This window comes from Jaculus jaculus, chromosome 4, assembly GCF_020740685.1.
Source record: "Jaculus jaculus isolate mJacJac1 chromosome 4, mJacJac1.mat.Y.cur, whole genome shotgun sequence".
NCBI lineage: Eukaryota > Metazoa > Chordata > Mammalia > Rodentia > Dipodidae > Jaculus > Jaculus jaculus.
The window spans coordinates 162,371,317-162,383,504 of record NC_059105.1 but is presented as its reverse complement, the minus strand read 5'-3'; the positions used below and the strand labels follow the sequence as shown (position 1 = coordinate 162,383,504).

Here is a 12,188-nt window from a genome sequence, read left to right as displayed (position 1 = left end):
ACCCACATAAGCCAGATGCACATGGTGGCGCACGCATCTGGAGTTTTGTTTGCAGTGGCTGGAGGCCCTGGTATGTCCATTCTCTCTCTCTCCTATAAATAAATAAAGAGAAGAGGCTGGGAGAGATGGCTCAGTGGTAAGAGATACTTGCTTGCAAAGCCGGACAGCCTCAGTTTAACTCTCCAGGATGTACATAAAGGCAGATGCACAAAGTGACTAAAGGTTTGTTTGCAGGGGCAGGAGGCCCTGACATATCCATGTACTCTTTCTCTCTCCTTCCCTCCTCCTCTTTGCTTGCATGCACACACACACACACACACACACACACACACACACACAGTTTGATTTTTCAAGATGGTGTCTTGCTCTAACACAGGCTGACTATGTAGTCTCAGGCTGGCCTCGAACTCACAGCGATCCTCTTACCTCAGGCTCCCAAGTGCTGGGATTAAAGGTGTGTGGCATTCCCCGCAGACTTGGATTTTAGTCCCAGCTCTGCCGCTTGCCCATGAATCTGTCTCCTCTTCTGTTTATTTTTATTTATTTATTTGAAAGTGACAGAGAGAGAGGGGGGGGAGGGAGAGAGAGAGAGAATGGGCACGCCAGGGCTTCCAGCCACTGCAAACGAACTCCAGACGCGTGTGCCCCCTTGTGCATCTGGCTAACGTGGGACCTGGGGAACCGAGCCTCGAACCGGGGTCCTTAGGCTTCACAGGCAAGCGCTTAACCACTAAGCCATCTCTCCAGCCCTCTTCTGTATGCTGGGCATTTTTGCCTATTTAGGAGCACCGCCAAATTAATTCAGTTACATTATATAAACAGAGAAGTTCAGGGTTGGAGGGATGGCTTAGCGTTTAAGGCATTTGCCTGCAAAGCCAAAGGACACAGGTTCAATTCCCCAGTACCCATGTTAGCCAGATGCACAAGGGGGCGCACGCGACTGGAGTTCCTTTGCAGTGGCTGGAGGCCCTGGCGTGCCCATTCTCTCTCTCTGTCTCTCTATTTCTCTGTCAAACAATCAAATAAGTAAAAATAAAATACTTTAAAAAATATCTTAAAAAAATAAAAATAAATAAATAGAGAAGTTCCAAGGATATAAGAGGTCTTCTGCAAGAGTGTCTTCTTTTCTGTCTCCTTCTACCTGCCCCAAATCGTCTCTGGTTCCTTTTATCTCATTTTTTTTTGGGGGGGGATCTTATCAGATATCTAGGGTTCTGGTTTTGCTATGGGCCTGACAGACAACATAACACAAGGCATTGCAGTCATCGGAGAACCCCAATAATGGGGTCTCCCCTGCTTTCTAATGGAGTTGGACATCTGACAGCATCAGAAAGGGAGAAATCGTAACCCAAGGTACAGCTGTCTCGTTTCAATGGCAGTCCCAAAGGAGTCTCTGTGAGGGTAGGAAGGGGTGCGCATCTCCCTAAAGGTCACGGATCCCCTTCAGCGAGCTGCCCCCTCATTCCTGTCTGAGGCCTGCTGCTCATCAGACGCTCGTGCTGAGGAAGAACTGGACTGAAAAGAGGAATCAAAACTGGCCGGGGCGATCTGGAAGTTCCCACAGGAACCAAACTCCTACTGCCCGGACCTCCGTTTCACGCCGAGTAATAAGAAGGCGGCCAGAGCGTGTCAGCAGCGGCAGTGGCCCTGGAGGAAAGTGAGGTCCCTGAGGCCACAGCGTGACCTTCTGCGTCCTGCATGCCACCGTGCGAGCGGTCACTGCGCAAGTGGCCCCTGCAGCATCACCACGCAGCAGCTGTGGAGATCCAATCCAGGCTACCCCTGCAACTCCGCCCCGGGGTGCCTGGGTCACAGTGGAAGCCAGTGTCTTCCTCAGGGCCAGGGCTTACCCCTCAGCACTGTTAAGAGGGATGGCTTAATGGTTAAGGCGTTTTTGCCTGAAAAACCAAAGGACCCAGGTTCGATTCCCCAGAGCCCATGTTAGCCAGATGCACAAGGGGCGTTCTGGATTTCATTTGCAGTGGCTGGAGGTCCTCCTCTCTCTCTCTCTCTCTCTCTCTCTCTCTCTCTTCCTTTTTCTCTGTCAAATAAATAAATAAAAATTTAAAAAGAGCGAGAGAGAGAGAGGCCTTCTCTGGCTTTCCCAAGGAGCCCCTCCTTCCTGTTCACACCTTAGTCTCTTCCCTGATTTGTTTTCAGTTTCTTCTGTTTCTGTAGTTATGTAGCCCTGGCTGGACTGGCATTTTGCTCAGGCTAGCCTTGAACTCACAGCAATCTCTCTGCCTCTGGAATTCTGGGATTCCAGGCACGGCTCACTCACCACGTCTGACTTTGTCTTTGGTCTTGCTCTAGCTGGCACCTGTTAGCATGTGGGATGTGTGCTTACCTGAATGTCATGTAAACACCAAGGGGGGGGGGGCATCTAATCATTAGCCCATCTGCAGCGTTGAGAAGAGGGTCTGGGCTAGCGGGAACTCTTGAGATACTTGTTGAACACACAGCAGCTAGGTATCAGCAGATAAGGCCTGGCTCTGTGTACCCTGAGTTAGAATCATAACCTTGAGCAAGTGGGTTTGAGAGAGAGTCAGGTAGCTTTGTTAGGCAGTTTGGGGGTGACTGGGCCCCTGAAAGTAAAAAGAGAGGAAGGTCTGCACATTTGCTGGAGATCATAGGATGATCTGACTTCTTATCTCTTGCGTAGTTCCCTAGACTTTTTTTTTTTTTTTTTGAGAGTGACAGACACAGAGAGAAAGACAGATAGAGGGAGAGAGAGAGAATGGGTGCGCCAGGGCTTCCAGCCTCTGCAAACGAACTCCAGACGCATGCGCCCCCTTGTGCATCTGGCTAACGTGGGACCTGGGGAACCGAGCCTCGAACTGGGTCCTTAGGCTTCACAGGCAAGTGTTTAACTGCTAAGCCATCTCTCCAGCCCTTTCTTTTTTTTTTTTTTTTTTTTGAGGTAGGGTCTCACTCTAGCTCAAGCTGACCTGGAATTCACTCTGTAGTCTCAGGGTGGCGTCGAACTGACAGTGATCCTCCTGCCTCTGCCTCCTTACCTCTGCTGGGATTAAAGGCATGTGCCACCAGACCTGTTCTTCCATCCCTGAGTCCCTTCTCTGGGAGAAAAGTCTTTTTCTAGAATCCTGACATTGTCAAGATTAGACCTCAGAACTTGGCATCATGGCTAGACTCCTTCTGAGCCAGCCTCTAGCCCAGACCAATCAGCTGTCTCTCTCGGGCTCACCTGGGCCAGAAGGTGAAACTCACAACCACAAGATTAGAAATGAGTTTTACCCGGGGAGGGGGAGGGCAGTCTCCCTCCTTGCCCCCCTTCTGTCTCTCTCTCTCTGGGCTGCCTGACCATTTGTGAACCCCCAGCTTCTGGCCGAGGGGAGAATGCCCTCACCACTACTGTCCACGTGGGCTCTTTACCCCGTCCTGCCCTCCACATGGTAGAAGTTCTTCGTACTTTCTTTTCTGACCTCTACAGCTTTTCCAGGCCTTTCGCATGGGCTCTCAGACCACGTGGGTGTATTCATTTCCCTTCCCTTGGTTTTGTACTTCCCTAAATAAATATAAAAATTTCATGATTATCCTTCTCAGTTTTATTATTCAAGTCTTTGGTTAAACGTAGACATGAACCTGGGTTTAGGGTTCAAGGACTTTCATGAACCCCCCGTACCCCATTTCAGGTTAACTGTAGACCTCAGGTCCGGCTTCTTCAGAGTGATCATACCATCTTCCCTATTTATATAATCGCCATTGAATCACCATAATCACATATACATAATCACCAATGATTGCCAATAGAAGCAAAGTGCTTTGTTCACAGGAAGACACTATAAGGTTGATTCTTTTTTTATTAAAGGGGTAGAGAGAGAAATGGGCATGACAGAGCCGCTAGACACATGTGCTACCATGTACATCTGGCTTCTGTGGGTACTGGGGAATTGAACCTGGGTCCTTAGGCATCACAGGTAGTACCTTAACTTCTAAGCCATTTCTCCAGCCCAGGTTTTTTTTTTTTTTTTTTTTTTTTGAGGTAAGGTCTCACTCTAGCCCAGGATGACCTGGAATTCACTATGTAGTCTCAGGGTGGCCTCAAACTCACAGCAATCTTCCTACCTCTGCCTCTCAAGTGCTGGATTAAAGGTGTGCCCTGCCATGCCCTGCACCAGGTTGTTGCTATTGTTTTAATATATTTTTTTTCATTTTAATTTATTTATTTGAGAGTGATAGAGAATGAGAGAGAGAAAGAGGCATATATATATAGAGAGAGAATGGATGTGCCAGGGCCTCCAGCCACTGCAAACAAACTCCAGACGCGTGCACCCCCTTGTGCATCTGGCTGGCATGGGTCCTGGGGAATCGAGACTCAAACTGGGGTCCTTAGGCTTCACAGGCAAGTGCTCAACCGCTAAGCCATCTCTCCAGCCCTAATCGCTTTATTTTTTTTAAACAGCTTCATCACATTTGAAAATATTCAACCTAAGCCGGGCATGGTGGCGCATGCCTTTAATCCCAGCACTCGGGAGGCAGAGGTAGGAAGATCACCGTGAGTTTGAGGCCACCCTGAAACTCCATAGCGAATTCCAGGTCAGCCTGGGCTAGTGTGAGACCCTACCTCAAAAAACCAAAAAAAAAAAAAAACCAAAAAAAAAAAGAAAGAAAAGAAAAAAGAAAATATTCAACCTATCCCTGTCATTAGATACAATATATCATACATTTTTCCCACAAATGCTCACTTTCTTGAGCTATATTAAACACCTTATAAGAGGTGTATTTATAACTGAAGACCCTAAAATATCAAGTTTACATTAAAAAATGCATAGAGAACATAACATTTCAGAAAACCTGTCAGTACTTATTTTGGATACTAGAATATGTAGGTTGTTTCTTTATGGCTGCTTACTATTTATAATTGGTCATTACTTTCAAATATACAACCACGTAGGGCATAGTGGTGCACGCCTTTAATCCCAGCACTCGGGAGGCAGAGGTAGGACAATCACCGTGAGTTCGAGGCCACCCTGAGACTCCATAATGAATTCCAGGTCAGCCTGGGCTAGAGTGAGACCCTACCTCGAAAAAAAAAAAAAAAAGTAACTACAGTTTTTTTCTTTAAATTTTCAGAATTGATTGCTATTAGGTTAAAAAAAAAAGTAAAGTGGAATTTTTCCAATGAAAAGTGAATCACAGGTCTTCCAATAAACATTCTTCTAAACTCACTAGAGATTGCGATTCCTTATGGTGACTGGCAAGCCCTGCAGGTCCTGGCCCAGCTCCCTAGTGGTCCCGAGCTGCCCAGCCCTGCCCATCTGCAGGTCCCTAGTTCACTCTGGCTTTCCTTTCATCACAGTGACTATTACATTGCTTGTCTTCTTCCTCCCATTCTTCATAGATTCCTCCACAGCAAAAGCTGCATCCATTTTACTCATACTTTGTACCCGGAACCAAGAAAAGTACTTTGTACATAGGAGCTGCCCATCTGTTGAACTAAATGATTAAAAAAACAAAGTTCCCAGGCTGGAGAGATGGCTTAGTGGTTAAGCGCTTGCCTGTGAAGCCTAAGGACCCTGGTTCAAGGCTCAATTCCCCAGGACCCACGTTAGCCAGGTGCACAAGGGGGCGCACGCGTCTGGAGTTCATTTGCAGTGGCTGGAGGCCCTAGTGTGCCCATTCTCTTTCTCTTTGCCTCTTTCTCTCTCTGTCTATTGCTCTCAAATAAATAAATAAAAATAACAACAATTTTTTTTTAAAGTTCCCAGGCTGGAGAGATGGCGTAGTGGTTAAGGCACTTGCCTGTGAAGCCAAAGGACACATGTTCCACTCTCCAGATCCCATGTAAGCTAGACACACAAAGGTGAGGCAAGCGCAAGGTTGCACATGCCCACTAGGTGGTGCAAGCGTCTGGGGTTCAATTATAGTGGCTGATGTCCTGGCATGCCAATTCTCTCTCTCTCTCTCCAAAACAGTTAGGAGCCAGCATTTTCCTACACTCCACTCACTGTGTCTGGGCTAGTTTTCTCTTCCCCCAACTAACAAAAGCAAAGTTCTCTGAGATCAGAAATCCCAGGCTCAACTTTTTTTTTTTTTTTGGTTTTGTTTTTTGAGGTAGAGTCTTATTCCAGCCGAGGCTGACCTGGAATCCACTCTGTAGTCTCAGGGTGGCCTTGAACTCATGGTGATCCTCCTACCTCTGCCTCCTGAGTGCTGGGATTAAAGGCATGTGCCACCACGCCTGGCCCAGGCTCAACTTTTATGGCTGACCTGATATAAGTTGTGGTCAGACCTAAGAAGCTCATGGGCTGGTTGTTGGTTCAGGAAAAACTGGGCATGTCTGCAAAATAAGTTGTTTTTTTTTTTTTTCTTTTTCCTAAACACCCTCTTTTGGTCAAAAAGTGAAGTCCTTTATGGGCTGGAGGGATGGCTTAGCAGTTAAGTGCTTGTCTGTGAAGGCTAAGGACCTCGGTTCAAGGCTCAGTTCCCCAGGACACATGTAAGCCAGATGCACAAGGGGGCTCATGCAACTGGAGTTCGTTTGCAGTGGCTGGAGGCCCTGGTGCCCATTCTCTCTCTCTCTCTCTCTCTCTCTCTCTCTCTCTCTCTCTGCCTGTTTTTCTCTGTGTCACTCTCAAATAAATAAATAAAAATAAACAAAAAAATTTTTAAGAAGTGATGTTCTTTGGTTTAGCTTTAGTTTTCCTGGTACAATTGTAACGTCTTGGGGGCTGGAGAGATGGCTTGGCGCTTAAGGCGTTTGCCTGCAAAGCCAAAGAACCCAGGCTGGATTCCCCAGGACCCACATAAGCCAGAGGCACAAGGGGGCGCTCACATCTGGAGTTCGTTTGCAGTGGCTGGAGGCCCTGGTGCGCCCATTCTCTCCCTCCCTCCCTCCCTCTCTCTCAAATAAATAAACTATAATTGCAACATCTTGGTTTGCGTCTTTCTTTCTTTCTTTCTTTTGGTTTTTATTAGCCTTCATTTCTCCACAACAGCTCTGCCCCATTTCTAGATTTACTCAATTTCTCCAGAAGACTTGAACTTGTGAATGTTTCTCCCAACTTCCCAGGGGGATGGGGTGGGGTGGGGAAGGTAACTTTATTGGAATTGTCAACTGCATACAAAATGTTATGTGTAAATTGGGAGACTTTAGCCACTATTCTCTTGGTGTTGCAATAATGTAAAATAGCAAGTTTTACAACTCAAGATAGAAAACGTAGAACTGGACTGGAGAGAGGGCCCAGTGGTTAAGGCACTTGCCTGAAAAGCCTGAAGATCTGATTCCCCAGGACCCATGTAAAGCCAGATGCCCAAGGTGGCACATAAATCTGGAGTGCATTTGCAGTGGCTGGAGGGCCTATTCTCAATCTCCCTCTCTCTCTCTCTCTCTCTCTCTCTCTCTCTCTCTCTCTCTCTGGGGCTTGATAACAAAAAAATAGTAAAAGCGGCAGCTCTGGTTTGAGTGACTTTGTCTCAAGAAAATAGAAAGGCTGAGTAAAGAGGACACTCCATGTTCTCCTTTTGCCTCCATACATGTGTGCATGCATCTGCACACGCATGTGCACACGCTATTCATAATCATACCACCTAGCATTCATACTTATACACACACACACACACAGAGTCAACCAAAGTCATGTGGGGCGTGGTGGCTGACATATGCCTGTAATTCAAGCCCTTGGAAGGTGGAGGCAGGGGGATCAGGAGTTCAAGGGCAGCTTCAAGTACCCAGGAAAGTCAATGCTCAGCCTCAGCTACTTCAGACCTTTCTCAAAACAAAACAAAATAAATCAGATCAGAACTCTGCTGTGAGCAGGAGGAGCTCCGCCACTGTTTGGTTTTGTTTTACTTTTCAGTTTTCATTTTTTGCACTGGCTTTTTTTTTTTTTAATTTGAGAGCGACAGACAGAGAGAGAAAGACAGATAGAGGAAGAGAGAGAGAATGGGCGCGCCAGGGCTTCCAGCCTCTGCAAACGAACTCCAGACGCGTGCGCCCCCTTGTGCATCTGGCTAACGTGGGACCTGGGGAACCGAGCCTCGAACCGGGGTCCTTAGGCTTCACAGGCAAGCACTTAACCGCTAAGCCATCTCTCCAGCCCCTCTTTTTAAAGTTTTTGTTTATTTATTTGTTTTTGTTTTTTCGAGGTAGGGTTTCACTCCTTAGCTCAGGACCTGTAATTCACTATGTAGTCTGAGGGTGGCCTCAAACTCATGGTGATCCTCCTACCTCTGCCCTCCAAGTGCTGGAATTAAAGGTGTGTGCCACCATGGCCAGTAACCACCTTATTATTTTTAAGATTTATTTATTTATTTATTAGAGAAAGGGGGAGGGAGAGAGAAAGAATGGGTGCACCAGAGCCTTTAGCCACTGCAAACGAACTCCAGACGCGTGCACCACTTTGTGCATCTGGTTTACGTGGGACCTGGAGAATTGAACTTGGGTCCTTAGGCTTTGCAGGCACACACCTTAGCGGCTAAGCCATCTCTCCAGCCAGTAACCACCTTATTTATTGATTTAGAATTTATTTATTTATTTATTTGTAAGCAGAGAGCAAAAGAGATCGAGAGAGACAGACAGAGAGAGAATGGGCATGCCAGGGCCTGTAGCCCCGACAAACCAACTCCAGACATGTGCGCCCCCTTGTGCATCTGGCTTATGTGGGTCCTGGGGAATCGAACTTGGGTCCTTTGGCTTCGCAGGCAAATGCCTTAACCACTAAGCCATCTTTCCAGCCCCCACCTTATTTTTTTTTAAAGCATTTTTTAAGTATTTTTATTTATTTATTTATTTGAGAGCGACAGACACAGGGAGAAAGACAGATAGAGGGAGAGAGAGAGAATGGGCGCGCCAGGGCTTCCAGCCTCTGCAAACGAACTCCAGACGCGTGCGCCCCCTTGTGCATCTGGCTAACGTGGGACCTGGGGAACCGAGCCTCGAACCGGGGTCCTTAGGCTTCACAGGCAAGCGCTTAACCGCTAAGCCATCTCTCCAGCCCCCCCACCTTATTTTTTAAGATAGGGTTTCTTGCTGAGCCTAGAGCTCATCAGCTCAGTTAGACTAGCTGGCCAGCAAGCCTCAAGAATTGTCTGTTTGGGGCTGGAGAGATGGCTTAGCGGTTAAGCGCTTGCCTGTGAAGCCTAAGGACCCCGGTTCGAGGCTCGGTTCCCCAGGTCCCACGTTAGCCAGATGCACAAGGGGGCGCAAGCATCTGGAGTTCGTTTGCAGTGGCTGGAGGCCCTGAAGCGCCCACTCTCTCTCTCTATCTGCCTCTTTCTCTCTCTGTCACTCTCAACTAAATAAATAAAAATGAACAAAAAAATTAAAAAAAAAAAAAAAAGAATTGTCTGTTTGTCCCTAGCACTGGGATTACAGGCACATGCTGGCATGCCCAGCTTTCTGTAGGTGCTGGAGAAATGAACCCCAGTCCCCGTGCTTGCTTGGCAAGCACTTTATCTACTGACCCATCTTCTTGGCATCATTTTTTAGACAGAGCTCTCTCTGTAACCCAGGCTGGCCTCAAACTCGCCATCCTCCTGCCTCCGCTTCCTGAGTACTGGGGTTACAGACATGTACCACCGAGTCCTGTCCAAAGCCCCCACGTTTCTTGTCAGTGCTGCAAGTCCAGCACCCTTAAAACCACCTGCCAAAATACTCTTTGGAGGACACATGGGAAATACCTATATTGTCAGAAATAACTAACTTTTTTTTTTTTGTGCCAATTCTTAATGTCAGAGGCTAATGTTGACCATACCCAAATCATAAGAACAAGTAATATGAGAAGGATTTCATAGAAAGATGATTATAGTCCTCGACGGCTCTCCCTGTCCCCCAAACTGGGATAGGCCATTGCCACTGAGTTTTAGAGTTTAAACCGCATTGACTCAGGTGTACCCTAGCGACGTGCTCTGGAAGCCAGACCCCCAGCCCAGGCCCTTGACATGTCACAAGACATAAATGAGTATCTATTATTCACAGAAGACGTCACGCACCGACCTTTCAGCTTTGTGGTGCTGTTAAAACAACAGTCACCCCGAGCCCTACTGTAAAAGTCTGGGTTCTTGATTTAACCTGGTCACTACTGGTCACTAACTGGCTATGTGACCCTAGGCAAGACCTCTAACCTCTTTAGACTAGAGCTTTGCTTTTTTTTTTTTTTTTTTAGGTAGGGTCTCACTCTAGCTCAGGCTGACCTGGAATTCACTCTGTAGTCTCAGGGTGGCCTCGAACTCATGGCGATCCGCCTACCTCTGCCTCCCAAGTGCTGGGATTAAAGGTATGTGCCATCACACCTGGCTAGAGCGTTCTTAGCTATAAATTGGCTTGGGAACACCCTGAAGGTCCTTCAAGCTCCCAAGGTTATAGGGATGGTAGACAGAAGAGCACTGTCTTCCTCTTTTAAAAATTTTTTTTTTGGTTTATTTTTATTTATTTATTTGACAGCAATAGACAGAGAAAGAGGCAGAGAGAGAGAGAGAGAGAGAGAGAGAATGGGCACGCCAGGGCTTCCAGCCACTGCAGACGAATTCCAGATGCGTGCACCCCCTTGTGCATCTGGCTAACATGGGTCCTGGGGAACCGAGCCTCGAACCTGGGTCCTTAGGCTTCACAGGCACGCGCTTAACCACTAAGCCATCTCTCCAGCCCACTGTCTTCCTCTTAACCCCTGGAGACCTTAGGTCAACACTCAGTCAAGCTCCTGAAAGTCGCTTACCTGAAGAAACATGGAGAAGACCGGCCAGTGTAAAGAACAGACCAAGGGGCCCAAGGAGGCCACGCTTGGGGGGTGGTGCTTTCTGTCTCAGTGGGGAACCCATGGCTTCCGATGTTTGGGATTTAAAAAAAAAAAAAAAAAAAAAACCAAAAAAGCCCAGGAATTTAGTGGGCACCCCAGAAGTTTCCAAAGGGGGTTGCACACACCACACACGTCAGGGGCCAAAGACGGTCCACCTGCTCCGCGGAGAGGGTCCTTGGGGAATGTTGGATAGCGTTCTTGGGTCTCCAGGGACTGTGGGCTAATCTTCACAGCCTGAAAAAAATAAAAGAACTTGATAACCGATCCGTGGGTTCACACACACTGTCTAGTTGCCCAGCCTAAGATGGGTGAGCGTCCTGAACGTCTGGGTGACATGGGAGTCAGGGTGTGGCTGTGCGAAGGTGGGGACAGCCAGAGGAGATGACTTGCCCTGGCCTGTCCCAAGGCTCAACCACAGGCCTGGTGAACCATCTGCAGGCTAAGTGGGTGTGCCTCCCTTTCTTAGAAACAAATAGCTCGCGGCAGGAAGCTGAGGCACAAGGAAGGCTTGAGTCTGAAAGCAGCCTAGATAGCGCAGTGAGACCCTGAGTCACAAAGAACAGCAACAAACCCAGGATCACCAGCTCTTGGAAGCTCAAACTGTCTTTGGGATATGAAGCAAAAACACCTGACAGCCAGCAAATGGGTATTATTTACTTGAGAGAGCGAAAGAGGCAGGCAGAGAGAGAGAGAGAGAGAGAGAGAGAGAAAGAGAGAGAGAATGGGCATGCCAGGGCCTCCAGCCACTGCAAATGAATTCCTGATGCCTGAGCCACCTTGTGCGTCTGGCTTATGCAGGTCCTGGGGACTGGGACCGAGGTCCTTTGGCTTCGCAGGCAAACGCCTTACCCACGAAGCCATCTGTCCAGCCCACTTGTCTATATAGTAACATAGCAAAACAAATATCCTGTTTTATATTTTTTTTTAAGTTTTTTTGTTTATTTTATTTATTTATTTGAGAGTGACAGAGAGAGAAAGAGGCAGAGAGAGAGAGAGAGAGAGAGAATGGGCACACCAGGGCTTCCAGCCACTGCAAATGAACTCCAGACACATGCGCCCCCTTGTGCATCTGGCTAATGTCGGTCCTGGAGAATCAAGCCTCGAACCGGGGTTCTTAGGCTTCACAGGCAAGTGCTTAACCACTAAGCCATCTCTCCAGCCCAAATATCCTGCTTTTTAAACACCTCTACTCAGTGTGTCCTATAAGGGAGGGGGGAAAAACTCAAAGAAGGGCTGGAGAGATGGCTTAGCGGTTAAGCGCTTGCCTGTGAAGCCTAAGGACCCCGGTTCGAGGCTCGGTTCCCTAGGTCCCACGTTAGCCAGATGCACAAGGGGGTGCACGCGTCTGGAGTTCGTTTGCAGAGGCTGGAAGCCCTGGCGCGCCCATTCTCTCTCTCTCCCTCTATCTGTCTTTCTCTCTGTGTCTGTTGC

The 12,188-nt window shown here is 47.8% G+C and overlaps 1 protein-coding gene across 1 annotated transcript in view; it reads right to left on the bottom strand.

The window, feature by feature from the left end:
* Cd80 (CD80 molecule) overlaps positions 1-10,779 on the bottom strand; it is a 28,759-nt gene extending 17,980 nt beyond the window's left edge. The window contains exon 1 of the mRNA XM_045148417.1: positions 10,677-10,779. Coding sequence (XP_045004352.1) covers positions 10,677-10,779 — 103 coding nt within the window. The remainder of the gene's footprint in view (positions 1-10,676) is intronic.
* Between the last annotated feature and the right edge of the window lie 1,409 nt (positions 10,780-12,188).